This window comes from Rhinopithecus bieti, unplaced genomic scaffold (assembly GCF_001698545.2).
Source record: "Rhinopithecus bieti isolate Rb0 unplaced genomic scaffold, ASM169854v2 scaffold_12573, whole genome shotgun sequence".
Taxonomy (NCBI): domain Eukaryota; kingdom Metazoa; phylum Chordata; class Mammalia; order Primates; family Cercopithecidae; genus Rhinopithecus; species Rhinopithecus bieti.
In genome coordinates, this window is record NW_016807321.1 from 660,213 (window position 1) to 674,492 (window position 14,280).

At 56.8% G+C, this 14,280-nt stretch overlaps 1 protein-coding gene across 6 annotated transcripts in view; it reads left to right on the forward strand.

Annotated features, from left to right (window-relative positions):
* The window catches only part of LOC108535278 (uncharacterized), a 34,305-nt gene extending 22,553 nt beyond the window's left edge, over nucleotides 1-11,752 (forward strand). For 2 of the 6 annotated variants that reach the window (XM_017881195.1, XM_017881197.1), the window contains exons 3-8: nucleotides 2,022-2,862; nucleotides 3,410-3,606; nucleotides 4,323-4,387; nucleotides 4,586-4,654; nucleotides 5,042-5,221; nucleotides 8,956-11,752. In XM_017881195.1, coding sequence (XP_017736684.1) covers nucleotides 2,746-2,862; nucleotides 3,410-3,606; nucleotides 4,323-4,387; nucleotides 4,586-4,654; nucleotides 5,042-5,221; nucleotides 8,956-9,701 — 1,374 coding nt within the window. In that variant the 5' untranslated portion in view covers nucleotides 2,022-2,745 and the 3' untranslated portion in view covers nucleotides 9,702-11,752. The remainder of the gene's footprint in view (nucleotides 1-2,021; nucleotides 2,863-3,409; nucleotides 3,607-4,322; nucleotides 4,388-4,585; nucleotides 4,655-5,041; nucleotides 5,222-8,955) is intronic. The other 4 variants (XM_017881196.1, XM_017881198.1, XM_017881199.1 and 1 more) reach the window with 4 other exon arrangements.
* Nucleotides 11,753-14,280: the final 2,528 nt, after the last annotated feature.

A 14,280-nucleotide genomic window follows, 5' to 3' on the forward strand; every position in this document is an offset into this window, starting at 1 on the left:
AGGGTGGGAGGTGGCTGAGGGAGCTTCCCGGAGAAGCTCAGAATGAGACAGTCACATGGGGGGTTGTTTGGGCTTTCCCAGGTGAACCCTGTACTTCCCCCTTCCCCTCCCCCTCCCTCTATATTCCCCTCCCCAGAGCCATGGCCCCTCACCACCCCTCTGCCCTGGCACCTCAATAAGACCCTGTGGAAGTTCCTGTAGACAGGAAGTGGGGTGGGGCCTGCCGGGAGGTGGGGCCTGTGGGGAGGTGGGGTCTGTGGGGGAGGCGGGGCCTGTGAGACGGCGGGGCCTGTGGGGAGGTGGGGCTTGTGGGGAGGCGGGGCCTGTGGGGAGGTGGGGCTTGTGGGGAGGTGGGGCCTGTGGGAAGACAGCTCTTCTTATGAGAAGGCGGGGCCTATGAGAAGGCGGGGCCCATGAGAAGGCGGGGACTGTGGGAATTCAGGGTCTCCCTAAAGTGAAGAAGAGCCCTCCTGGGGAGTGCAGGGAGCATCTTCCTTTGTCTTTTGAGCTCATCTTGATTTTGAGCTAATTTGTTTACAACAATGTAGAGACCAGGCTGCACTCAGGATGCTGGCAGGACCGAGTTGAGTGACGTCCATACCACTGATGCCCGCTGGGTGTCTGCGCCCAGCCACACTGTGCTGGGAGCTGGGGGTGTGGGGACAGGTCAGACCCAAACCTGCCTCATTTGTTCCACAAACCAGCAGCAATGCAAGCCAGGCATGGCTCCAAGTTCACCTGAAGTCGGTCCTTCCCCGAGCAGCCAGAGGGGCAGGTCCTGCTGTTTTCTCCACTCTGCAGATGGGGAGACTGAGGCACAGGTGGCCACACGCAAGTCACCCCGCCAGCGAGGAGAGGAGGCCGTATTCCAGCCAGGGTGTGGAAATGCTGTGCCTGGCTGGTAACCCCTGCCCCAGAGGCCCCTGTGCTAAGCGCCCTGACTCTAGGGCAGGAGCCACACTCTGGATGATTTTATAAAAACCGTTTTATTTTAAAACAATATGCAAGTATGGAGGGTGCCCCTCAAAGCACACACGTGGCTTCATTAGTTACCCTGTGGAACAGCTCCATGCCAAAACCTGGACTTGCACTGTCTCCTCCAGATGTCTCCCCGGCCTCGCCCCTGCCCAAAAGGAGCCAGTGCCGTTTTGTTTGTAGGAATCACTTCCTTGTGTTTTTTTTCCCCCTCTAAATACTATGATGTAGCTTTGCCTAATTTTTTTTTTTTTTTTTTTTTTTTTTGAGATAGACTGTCAGCCCATCACCCAGGCTGGAGTGCAGTGGCGTAATCCCAGCTTACTGGAACCTCCACCTCCCAGGTTCAAGTGATCCTCATGCCTCAGCCTCCCGAGTAGCTGGGATTATAGGCATGGACCACTACATCTGGCTAATTTGTGTATTTTTAGTAGAGACAGGGTTCACCATGTTGGCCAGGCTGGTCTCGAACTCCCAGCCTCAGGTGATCCACCCACCTTGGCTTCCCAAAGTGTAGGGATTCCAGGTGTGAGCCATGACACCCTGCCGGCTTTGCCTAACATTTTATAACAGCTTGATTTTAAAAATGTTTCAAGTCTGTTTCAGTCTTTAGGTCCCTCCTGTCACTCTTTTTTTTTTTATAATGTGTCTGCTGAATGACCAGGTCGTTTGGCCTGAGGTGTGTCCTCTTGGTGCAGTTCTGCCTGTTCCTCTGTCCTCTGAGATTCCTGTGCGCTGGTGGCTGGACCCAGAGACTCCTCCCACTCAGGCTGCATCCCTGCCCCAGGACCCCAGGGTCCTGTTGTGTCCCCCCATTAGGATGACACAGGTCAGGGCTGTGCACTCCTGGAATGGTGGCCAGGGTTGCTCTGTACTTCAAGTCATTAATCCATCGAGGTTGCAAGATGGTGATGTCCTGAGTCTGGAAGTTCTTTTTCACTTATTTGTTGGGATACTTTTATGGAAACTCTTCTCCTCCAAGCAGTCTTATCCCCAGTGCCACTGTCCAGAGGAAGCAGGATAAGGGCACAAATCTTCTCCCACAGTCGCTGCCTTCAGGAAAATGCACCGGGTCCCCGAAGCCCTCCTGAGGGTTGGCTTGGTCAATACCACTGTGTGCACATGCCCCCTTCCAGCGGGAACTGTGGACGGCATCGAAGGGAAGAGAAGGTTCTTGCTGCACCAGAAGCCCCTTATGGAGCAGTGAAGGATTTCACAGAACTGAAGATCAGGGGCCTGAGACAGGGGTTTTTACCAAAAGGATGCTTTGAAAGCCAAGGGGGAAGCTGAGTTATGAGAAAGCTTTGCACGACTGCAAGGAATACAGAGCCCAGAGTTGGGATCCGAGTCGCTGCGGCACTAGGACAGAGGCAACTTGTACGTACCTGGGAGCCCAGACTGGCCTGGCCATTGGGAGCAGAGGGGTCCCCGGTGTGGGCCTGCAGCTTGTTCACCTTTACTGTGTCTTCAAGGGCACCACTGTTCATCTCAGCAAGGCTTCGGTGAACTTGCAGGGGATGGTGGAAGCAGACACCGCACTGTGTGGGGGACCTGAACACGAAGTCGGTAGAGGAGCAGGTCTCTGGGCACGGCTCCAGCAACACCAAAAGGAAGCGGGCCACCTTGAAGAGCGCTCTTCCTCTGCTGGAGCTCCCAGTCGATACGGCATCGTCTGCGTGGAGGGTCTGATTCACGAGATGTACGCTGCTGGAAAACGCTTCAAAGAAGCAAACTACCTCCTGTGGGCTGAAGTTCTCTCCACCAGGTGAAATGAAGAAAACGCCCACTCATTTTGTAGAAGGTGGGGGTGCTGGCAGCTGGGAAGACCAGACCAGCAGGCTTTCTAGCAGAATGAACTCAGGTCTACACGCTTATTTTTGTAATCAGGTCAGTTAATAAATGGTGACTGCCTTTGAATTTAAAAGAAATATGTATCATTATGCATTCATGAACCGATATGTGTTTGGTAGGTCTCAATCCACTGCAATTATTATCGTCTTTGCAGCTCAGATCATCCTGTCTCTGGCCAGGGGTGTCTCACCAGGTGAACTCCACACCCTGCATGCTCTCTCAGGGTCAGCTTGGTTGTTGTATAATTTACATACCAAAAAAAAAAATGCACAGATTTTAAGTGTAAAGTTTGTAGAGTTTTATTTAATAAATGTTGAGTTTTACACTCATGTAACCACCATCATAATCAAGATCTGGAACATTCCATCAGTTCAAAAACTTCCCTCATACACCTTGGCAGTCGTCGCCCTCCTCTGGCCCAGCAATCACGGACTGGCCAGCATGGGTCAGATCTGCTTCAGCTGGAACTTTCTAAATGGAATCATGCAGTGTGTGGGCTGTGTGCCCGGGGTCTCTCAATGTCGTTTTAAGACTCATCTGCACTGTTGTGTGTTTCTGTAGGCTTTGTTCCTTTTCATTGCAGAGAAGGACTCCATTCTGTGATGACACCATTGGCCTGCTGATGGGCATCCGAAAGTCTCAGCATCCACAGGTGCAGTGGGCAGAGGCCGGGCTGCAGGAGCCACGTGGGGCTGGTCGCTGTCACTCCTGCCATGCTGGGCTGGCTGGGGATAGAAAGTCAACTCAGAAGATGAACCAACTTGCTTATGTGGCCAAGAGGTTTGAAAATAGGGCTGGATCCAGAACCCAAACCATGTCATCAGAAATCTTTCTCCATAGCTCAGCTCCACCTTCCTTGGGGCTGGCTTCACTCCTGGCAGGCTGTTTGCAGGCGGAGCACAGGTGGACGCTGAGATTTCAGGCTTATATATCTAATTGGGTGGGACAGAGAGGGAGAGAGGGAGAGAGAGAGAGACAGGGAGGGGGAGACAAATATACAGAGAGAGACAGAGAGACAGAGCGTGAGAGACACACAGAGAGAAAGATACAGAGTGAGAAAAAGAGAGAGGGAGGAGGGGAAGAGACAGAGAGAAAGAGAGAGACAGAGGGAACAAGACACCGAAAGAACACGCGTGAGAGAGACTCATTTCAAGAAACCCAGCAAAGGTCCCAAGATGGACACTCGCTGGCCAGGCTTGGGTCACTTGACCACTTGGGGTGGGAGGAAGCCATCCCCTAGAACTACCCAGGCTCCCCAGATTGAAACGAGGGACCTGATAATGAAGGGAGGAGGGATGCTGGGCAGGCAGAGCGAGGCCACTCTGCACCATTGCCACTCAGTGTGCTGATGCCAGGCCCTGGATGAGCATCCAGCACCCACCGTGCGCTGCCCTCCCATCTGGTGGGCCGACTCCCATGGCCCCGCCATCTCGATACAGTGGTGAGTGGGTGGTGAGCTGCTTTCCTGTGCTGTAACCTTACTTTACTTCTAAAAGTGAAAATGGAAACGCAGGAGTGCCGACACCGGCGACAGAAAGCAGGCTCTGTGAATGCCGTGGAGGTGAGGCTGGTACTGCCCGCGCTGCTCGGGGGACAGGCAGGTGCCGTGGACCACGGGCTGAGACATTTGGGGCCACTTTCCTAAAGAGGGCGGATCTTTAGAGCAGCTGTAATACACGTTTCCTCATTGGAGGAGAAACCAAGCTGGGTGAGCATCTGGGATTTGACTTCTGCACAGTCAATTTTGTACATTTTCCAGGATTGCGTTGTGGACACAGCGAGAGAGCCCCCTGGGAGAAAGGCTGCATTCAGTGGAGACTGAACCCAGGTGGGGGGCCAGGGGGTGTGCCTCCTGTGACTCGGGGCAGGTGTCTGACTACCTGGGGTGCTTTCCAAAGAAGGTGGGCAGGGGCATGGGGGAGGGGCCCTCCAGGGCTTCCGTACCTGAGTGAAGCTTTGTCAATAAGCTTCTTGGGAGACGGCCAGAGACAATGAGGGAGACAAAGGGAGCTCCAACTCAAAATCTGAGAGAAAAGCAAAGGGCAAATGTGATTTCATAAAAATGTTGCTTCACTGACAAATCCAAGGCTTTTCCCGCCATGGGAACCCCGTTCCTCAGCTCTCCCCGCCGGAAAAGCACTTGGTGGGGTGGGGCGGGGAGACCCAGCCCCACATGGAATTTCCGGGTGGAGCGTTTCCATGTCTTTCACACCAGCAGGTGGACGCAGCAGTGAGGAAATTGTCTGCATCTTCTGGACGCGGGGCTGCACGTGGCGCTCTGTGGATAAGGCACCTCTGCTCATCGCTTCTTTTTTGCGAAGTGTGCCTGTCACGCATAAATCCATCACATCCACGGCCAAAGCCTCTTTTAGAACGAGCCGAATTGCAGTTTCAGGTTTGGCGTCTTCTCTCACTCTCTCTCTTGTGCACGCAGGGACATCCTGACGGGGCCCAGGGTGGTGCTTTCTGGATGTGTGGGGTCTTTCAGGAGAGCAAAGCTGTGACTTGAGGACAGACAGCACAGCAGTAGCAGCAAAGCCCAGCAGCCCCTCGGAGAGTTCTTTTCATTCCCAGAACCAACAGCGGGAGGAAATGCCTCCTAGGAAGTGTCTTATTTTCTCATTTGTTAGACGCCGCTGTCAGCCTGGGAGAGCAGGCATTCTCTGTTGTGAATTAGCCCAGTTGGATGAGCTCATGCTGTGGGGGCTGCAGCCTGCCGCCCCCGCACCCACTCCATTAGCCGCAGGGAGGTGAGCTCCGTGAGAGGCGGGCCGGGGGTGCCACATCAGATCACGCCCCTTCACAGAACCCAGTCTAAATGTGGGACAGCACTTTCACGGCACGCACCAGATAAAACTGAGTCCAGGACAGCGCTGTGAGCCCCCACCACACCTTTAGCTGGAGGCCACAGGTGGCGGGTCTCAGGTCGGAAGCCCTTCAGCAAAGTCCTGGCGTGGGGCCTTGGAGAAACCGCCAGTGTCTCAAACCTGCTCTCACTGCCTCATGGGAGGCTCGGGTGGGTCCATGCAGTTGACAGACATCATCATTCGCCACCTGCACATGCGGCCTGGGCAGAGGCTGGCTGCAGTCCCCTAGTCCCCACCTCTGCTCTTCCCCCAGCCTGGCGTGGGTAGTTGTGGGGTGGGGAGTCTGGGGCAGGGGGTGCCAGAGGAGTGCCTGCCCTCGAGATGCTGGAGGAGTGCCGATCTCCCGCTCCTGGATGTGTGGCAGAGGCCTCCTGAGTGCGCCTGGGTCAGTCTCCCTGATGCTTCGAGCACCATAGCTGCCTCTCCTTCCTGGCTGTTCCCTACATGGAAAGTCCTTCTCATCCTGTGCAAAGAGCTCTCGGTCTGGGAAGAGACTGGACAGGACCCCCAATGACGGTTCAGGCCGGGAAGGCACCTGAAGCCTGGGTACTGGTTTATGTGGGACCCTGGGCACAACCTTTACCTTCTGCACCTGTGGGAAACCTGCCCAGGAAGCATGGCCCACACCAGGTAGAGTGCACACACCGTTTTTATGAAGCAGAGTAGCAAGAATACAGTGGCCGTGAGGTCCTTCCAGGACCCTGCTTGTGGACAGCTCCCAGCAGCCGCAGCTCACTCCCAGCTCCAGCTGACTCCTAGCCCCTCAGTGAGCCCGGGGCTGGATCAAAGTATGGGGACGATCCTGTGGGTGCACCCCAGCATGGCAAGCTTCCAGGAGACCCTAGACCCTGGCTGGGGGTCAGGAAGGCTCTCCCCTCTGTGTTTCTGAGTCCGTAGGAACTGAGTCTCTGGCCACACGAGGACAGAATCAGTGACATCTGAAGAACCGGGAGCTAGAAGATGAGGGTGATTAAGTCACGCGCCTCAGCAAGTTCATTAAACTGTTGACTTGCTAATGGTCCCGGGTGCAGTTTGGAATGAGGGTGTTGACATAGGGACTCCGTGTATTCGGGAAGTCCCTGGTCTGAAAACAGGGCTGCCAGGCTTCTAATATGCCCTCCACAGACTAGAGCTCCCGCACATGAATTATTAATGCAGTATCATATTAACTATATTGATATGTTAATAATTAATAACAACATGCTAATGATCACCCTGTGGCTACATCATTGCTGCTCACACACGTCCTCCTGGGAGGTGGCTTTGTCCTGCCTTTGGGGAGCAAGGGATAGCAACTCGCCCATGGGCAGCTGGGGGGCAGCAGGGCTGGGGCTGGTGCCTGGTCCCTGGGGACCCGGGTGACGTGCAACTTGCCAAGGAATGTGCCTTCGGCCTGCAGGCCCTGAGCACCCCATGGCACCTGATGTAGGCCCCGCCTCCACCCCGCGTGTGTCCAGGAGGGAGTCTGAGAGCTCGGCCCAGCCAGGCGTCTACCTGAGCAGACAGGCAGCTGCAGGCTGTGTGCAGAGGTGTCACCCGGAAAGCTCTGGGCCGCTGGCAGTGGCAGCCCAAGAAAGGGGCTGCAGCTCAGGCTGGTCCTCTTCTCCCAGCAACAGGCCCTGAGCTGTTCTTTTGGTGCTCTGGACTCTGCCTTGGTTTTGTCATCTGCAGAATGGATGCGCAGCCCCATCACCTTGCAGGGGAGCTGGGACGGGCCGGCACACAGCGCTTGGCAAAAGCAGGCACCCAAAGTAGCTGCTATTACTATTGCCCCCAAGGATTTTGCTTAATTTCTTTCCTTGGAAAGTGCTGGAATAAATTCTAGACACTGCTGTGTTCCTGAGCATCGCTCCCGGCCCCAACACCACAGCCTGAGGGCTGCATCGAGCCAGGTGGATTCAGCACCCCTAGGAAGCCTGGCACTGCACCCCCTGGCTGCAGTCATCCAAGGGGGGTGTCAGCAGGGTCTCCTGCTGCAGAGCTCACAAGGGAGCTTGGTAGAATTAATCTTTTCTGAGAAACCCAGAAGAATCTTCACCTAACCTGCCCTGAAAAGTCTCTCCAGCACCTCCCCTGGTGTCTGGTGCCCGTTAGCACCAAGGGCCTCCCGGGGGGACAGGAGAGTGGGGCAGGTCCACGAGGCGGGGTTCAGGCAGCTCAGACAAGACCACGGCTCCACAGCCTGGCCTGTAGCCCTGCCTCCTGCTGGGGCGGGCCATGGGCTTGCTGCACACGTGAAGGTCTGCAGGGGTGTCTTTCCGAGCGCACTGTGACAGCCCAGTAGAAGAGGGCCCAGGGGAGTGGCAGGCATCGCAGCCTGTGGCCCAGAGCCCCCACATGCGTGAGACTCCACCTCCACGGAGATCTTTCTGTGCAGGCCGCTGTTATCAGCCATCGTACAGAGCAGGCTATTGAGGCTCCGGCAACTTCCGTGACTTCCGAGGTCACATAGCCATGAAATGGCTGAGCTGGGCTTCAAACTCAGGCAGAAGATTCCAGAATCAGCACACAGCCACCAGGCAGCCAGCCTCCACCTGACAGTTGGAAAGGCTGGACATGGGCCTCCAAGTGCCCTCAGACCTCTGACCCCCCAGCTCTGCTCTCTTCCCTTCCTTCCTCTTCCTATCACTGTCTCTGCTTCCCTCTGTCTTTGTCTCCCTGTCTCCATCTCTCCCTGTCTCTGTCTCCCTCTGTTTCCCTGTTTCTGTCTCCCTGTTCCTCTGTCCCTGTCTCTCTGTCTCTGTCCATCTCTGTCTCCCTCTCCCTCTGTCTCTGTCTCCCTCTGTCTCTGTCTCTCTGTCTCTGTCTGTCTCTGTCTCCCTCTCCCTCTGTCTCTCTCTGTCTCTGTCTCCCTCTCCCTCTGTCTCTGTCTCCCTCTGTCTCTCTCCCTCTGTCTCTGTCTGTCTCGGTCTCCCTCTCCCTCTGTCTCTCTCTGTCTCTGTCTCTCTGTTTCTGTCTCCCTCTCCCTCTGTCTCTCTCTGTCTCTGTCTCTCTCTGTCTCTGTCTCCCTCTCCCTCTGTCTCTGTCTCCCTCTGTCCGGGTGTTTATTGGGAGGCCCCTGAGCACATGACTTCAGTCCCTTTCCGGGACATCTGCAGGGTCCTGGCCCCATGCACACACGCTGGGACACCCTCGGAACCCCCTGCTTACTGCATACCCTCATGTTCTCAAACTTCAGGGGCTCCCCTGGGTGATGTGACTTGGCTTCGAGCTGAGTTGGAGAAGAAAAGTCTTTGGAGCTGCTTTTATTCCATTTTGGCAGCTTCCAAGAACTGGGCCTCTCGCCCCAGAGCACATCTCCCAGGCATCTCAGCAAGACCCCGCGGCGACGTTGGCCCTGCCAGCCTTTGTCCCATGACTGAGGTTTGCTGGGGAAAGAAGGGACCATGGAGGACTTGGGCTCATTTAGAGAGAAGAGGCTTCTCCTGTCTCTGTCTATCTCTTTTAATCTCACTTTTAACCTCAGCCCTTGGCAGAGATTTCCACGAAATTAAGCCTCAGGCTAATGCCATCAACATGGGGGGGGGGCTGCTTCTGCACAGAGCCAGGTCCACGCCAGTCCTGCCACAGAGGGAGGGTGCTTGGGGCAGCATCAGCTCATCCCAGTGCCAGCAGAGCCCCTGCCCGGCAACCCTGTGCCTCACTCAGGCTGTGTGGGCACCGTGGGGTGGTGCGCGGCATGGCTCTGCATCCCTGAGGCAGCACCTGTCCTTGAGGTTCCACATCTTGTGGGGGTGGGAACCTGACAGGCAGGTTTGCTGTGGAGCAGGGAGGTGGGAGGGCTCAGGGCGAAGAGAGCCATCTGGGGACCCTAGTGACGGGTGGGATACTATACCCTCCCGGAATGGGTATCGTAGCAGGAGTGAGAGTCAAGGTGATACCACCAGGGTTGAGGGCGGCACCCCTGCGGCCTGGGTCTGGCTGGGCCCTGGCACCCCTGCTGAGCAGGTGACTTCTAGAGCATGGCGGGAAAGGTGTCCTTGCTGGCTGTCCACAGGGGAGGGATGATGGCGCTCAGCTCCCTGCAGCAGGGAGAGATGGGCCTGTCAACGTCGGGAGCTCTGCACGGGGCTGGTGGGGAAGCCTAGTCCCTCCTCAATCCCTCACCCTGAGGCCTGTGGATGCCCAGGCCCAGCTGCCTCCTCCTCCTGGGGAAGCCCTCCCTGCCCGGACGCACCCCTAGGAGGGAGCTCCTGGGCTGAAGAGGCTCCCCCGGCTGGTGTCTGCAATGACAGTGGAGACTCGGCGAGTAAATCTCAGCACAGCCACACCAGAGACAGCAGCAGCTGCAGCACTTGCAGAGGGTCAGCGTGCACCCCCTAACCCAGCCTGTATGCACCCCCCGGGCATGTGTGTCCCCCACCCCATGCTGGGCCTTCATGCACCACCCCCCACCCAGCCTGTGTGCACCCCCTGGGCTTGCATGCTCTCTCACCCCATGCCAGGTCCCCCCACCCCACGCCGGGCCTTCATGCACCCCCCACCTAGCCTGCGTGTACTCCCAGGCTTGCGTGCCCTCTCACCCCAAGCCAGGTGCCCCCACCCCACACCAAGCCTGCGTGCACCCCGCCCCACCGTCCACCACCCAGCCTGCGTTCACCCCCCGGGCTTGCATGCCCCCCACCCCACACCAGGCCTGCATTCGTCCCGTGGGCCTGCGTGCACCACCCCCCCCCACCCCAACAGCCTGCTTGCACCCCCCAGGCTTGCAGGCCCCCACCCCACACCAGGCCTGTGTGCGTCCCCTGGGCCTGCGTGCACCTAGACGCTGTGTGGTATGTGCTGTGGGCGATTCCCTTTAAAGCATCAACAATTACATGCGAGTTTGAACGAAAACTGCTCTGAAGGCTTCAGAGAAACTGCTGAATGAGGCTATTTGGGGGTGGGGGCAGGAGGAGTCAATAGGTTTGGTTTTATTCTGCACTTTTCTTGATGGTGGGAATGTTAAACTAGCTGTGAGGGCTGCTCTTATTTAGAAATTTTGGAAAGCAAATCTCAGGAAAGGTGGTACAGATTCCAGGTCGGGAGAAATCTGGCTGCCCCCCACGCCCCCTTCCAAGTCACCCTGGGTTTGCCAGAGCCTCCCCCAGGCTGGCCAGCAGGTGGGCAGGCGTGGCCAGGAACCCAGCCTGCGCAGGTGCTAAATGCCCCTTCTCCGGGAGGACGTCACAAGGGCACTGCGGATCCCTCACTCAACTCTATTTGCTGCACATGTCAAAGCTGTTTAAAAAGAAAGCGCTCAGGACTTTCCCCAGAGTCTGCAGTCAGGGTTGGCCTCCAGCCTAGGTGTGACCCAAAGTTCTGTGACTCAGACCCACAAACCCAGGCTGTGCAGAACGCATTCACCCAGGAACTTGGGGCATTCACCCAGCAACTTGGGCGTGGAGTGAGAGGCGAGCCCCCCGTCCCCGCACTCGGGGGCACACGCCAGTCACTGCCCAGCCCCCAGGCCTCTTAGAGGAACTCAGCACACACAGTCACATGGAGCCTAACAAATTGTAGCCCCTGCGCGGCCCCTGTGCCCCGCCCCCACCTGGGCCTTTTGCAGCTGCCAGGCTGGGAGGATCCATCCTGTCTCCCACTGAAGGGCAGCAGCCCCGGGAGGGACAGAGAGGAAGGAGCCCCGACAGGAGGGACTGTGGGGTGAAAGGCGGTGGCAAGGGAAGGAGCCCCGACAGGAGGGACTGTGGGGTGAAAGGCGGTGCCAAGGTGGAGAAATCCAGCACTCTGAAAAGCAGCTGGGGAGCCTGGAGAAGGACATGTGTGAACTTTAGAACTGCTCATTGTTCCAAGCCGTGACCTTGAAGAAGGCAGGGGCCTCTCTGGCCTCTGTGTCCCCGTTGCTGAGGACAGGGTGGGACACGAGAGGCTGGGGGGTGGCCTCTGCCTCTGAGCCGGTTCTCAGCTCTTTTCTTCCCTCTGAATTCATGTGTTTTCTCAGCCATGAGGGACCCACAGAAATCGGGGCTCGGGAAGCCAGGGATGACTTTGAGTTTGAGAGAAGCAACTAGCCCGGATCACATACTGGAGACGGTCAGGCCCAGCCCCACCCCCTGTGCATGTCTGGCTGAGCTTCCTAAGGAGCAGTGGCCACATCCACACTGCACCAGACCCTGCCAGTCTCCTCAGCTGGACCTGGACAGATAGAAGCGCTTAAACCCCAAGATGGGAGGGGACAGAGGGGTACCAGCTGGGGCCATGGGACTGGACCACCTTCCTGGAGCACAGGGCTGCATGAGGTGAGGCATGTCTGGGCCACGGAACAGGGATGACATACTTCATGCACACATACCCACACACATCTCTCATGTGACACACCCACACCCACAAATGTCCCTCATAAGACACACACACGTCCCTCATAAAACACACACACACACACATCCCTCACATCACACATACACACATCCCTCACGTGATACACATCCACACATGTCCCTCACGTGACACACACGTCCCTCACATGACACAAACACACACCCCTCACCTGACACACACACATCCACACATGTCCCTCACATGACACACACATCCCCTACGCGTGCACACACACGCACTCTGCAGGTGGCTGCTCACCCGCCCTGACATGATGACTGTCTATCCAGTGAGAACCGGCCGCAGGAGGGTTTGGTGCAGTGTGGATGTGGCCACTGCTCCTCAGGAAGCTCAGCCGGACACGTGCAGGGGGCGGGGCTGGGCCCGGCTTCGTTTCCAGCATGTGACCTGGGCAAGCTGCCGCTCCCCTCGGGGCCTCGTTTTTCTCCTCTGTGGAACGGGGACGGCAGAGCCAGCATGGCGCACAGAGCCCCGGAGCGCCGCTCCACAAAGGCACACCCCAGTGATACCCGCCTGGTCAAGCTCAGACCCAGGCAGAGAGGTGGCCGAGCCTGGCAGGGCCCCGGGTCCCACCCGCCCCCGGGTCTGGTAGCTCTGCAGAAGGACCTCTTTCAGGAAAGCGATCCACACACAATTCCCAGCGGCAGCCTGCACGTGCTGGGCTGCTGTGGGCTCTGGAACGACGAATGAGGACACCTTGAATCCCCTCTGCTTCCAGGATGTCACGTCTGTGTTCCTGAGATAAAGTGTGGAAACTGACTTTGGTAACTTCACGCTGCTTAGATTCATGGTGGAATCAGCCGCTGAGAGCAAGTTTGCCTCTTGGGTGAGCTCAGGGCTGCTAGGAAGCTTTTCGCACCAGGGGCCTCAGGGGCACAGGTTCCAGGCCACGAGCTCACAGGCGTTTGCAGAAATAAGAGTTCCTGGCTGGGCGCAGTGGCTTACACCCAGCACTTTGAGAGGCCAACACAGGAGGATTGTGTGAACCCAGGAGTTAGAGACCAGCCTGGGGAACATAGTGAGACCCAGTATCTAATTTTTTTTTTGAGATGGGGTCTCACTCTGTTGCCCAAGCTAGAGTGCAGTGGTGCGATCTCGGCTCACCACAACCTCCACCTCCTGGGCTCAAGCAATCCTCCCACCTCAGCCTCCCAAGTAGCTGGTACTACAGGCACACCACCATACCTGGCTAATTTTTGTATATTTTGTAGAGACTGGGTTTTGCCATGTTGCCTAGGCTGGTCTTGAACTCCTGGGCTCAGGAGATCTGCCTGCCTCAGCCTCCCAAAGTGTTGGGATAACAGGCGTGAGCCACTGCGTCTAGCCCCAGTATCTAATTATAAGAAAAGAAAAAGAAAAAAAATAAATAAGGGTTTCTGGTAAATCCTTCCTGGAGACACCTGGTGCCAGTTACACAGCCTCCGTGCTGGTCACTCAGGCTGTGCACAGCCCAGCCTCAGGGCGGCCAGGGAGGCAGTACATACCCCAGCCCTCAGGGTGGCCAGGGAGGCAGTACATACCCCACCTGCAGGGCGGCCAGGGAGGCAGCGTGCACGGCTCTGCCCGGCCAGCTCTTGGAGCGTCTGGTGGGGCCAAGTGTTCTGGGGACACATGCTCCGGAAAGATCTGCTTCAGTCAGACTTTCACACAGGACAGCTGGGGTTGACCCCGGCCGGCACAGCCGGCAATGCCTGAGGACTGTGAGGCCAGAGGGCAGAGGCAGGGATTCTCCCAACAGAAAATCAGGCTTGACATCCATCTCCAAAGCTGTTCCTGAGTCTGGGCCCCAAGCCTGCTGTAAGTGCAGAATGCTGGTGACTTCCTTCAAGGTCCTCAGAGCAGACCCTGGGACAGGGTTTGGGGCACAGGGTTTATGCAGGAGGTGATTCCAGCAGGCAGGGTGCATGGTGGGGAGGTGAGACCGGAGGGAGGGGAGGGGTAGCATGAGTGAGTGGCAGGTGGCCACAGTGAACAACCACAGGTTGTTGCAAAACAGGTCCTTGGAGGCCAATTCTGGATTCCTTGATTGGCTTATGCAAGGAGCTCTTGCTGGGGAGCCCTAGGAAGGGGAACCCCTCCTGGGTCACCCAGATATCAAAGCACGGAAACATAGGGTTAATGCAGAGGTAATTAGACAGTATTTTGAATTCAATGGAAATTAAAACAACATATCAACGTTTGTGGGATGCAAATTGAGCAGTGTTTAGGATACATTTTACAGCAGTAATTGCTGAAATGATAAAAAAGGAAG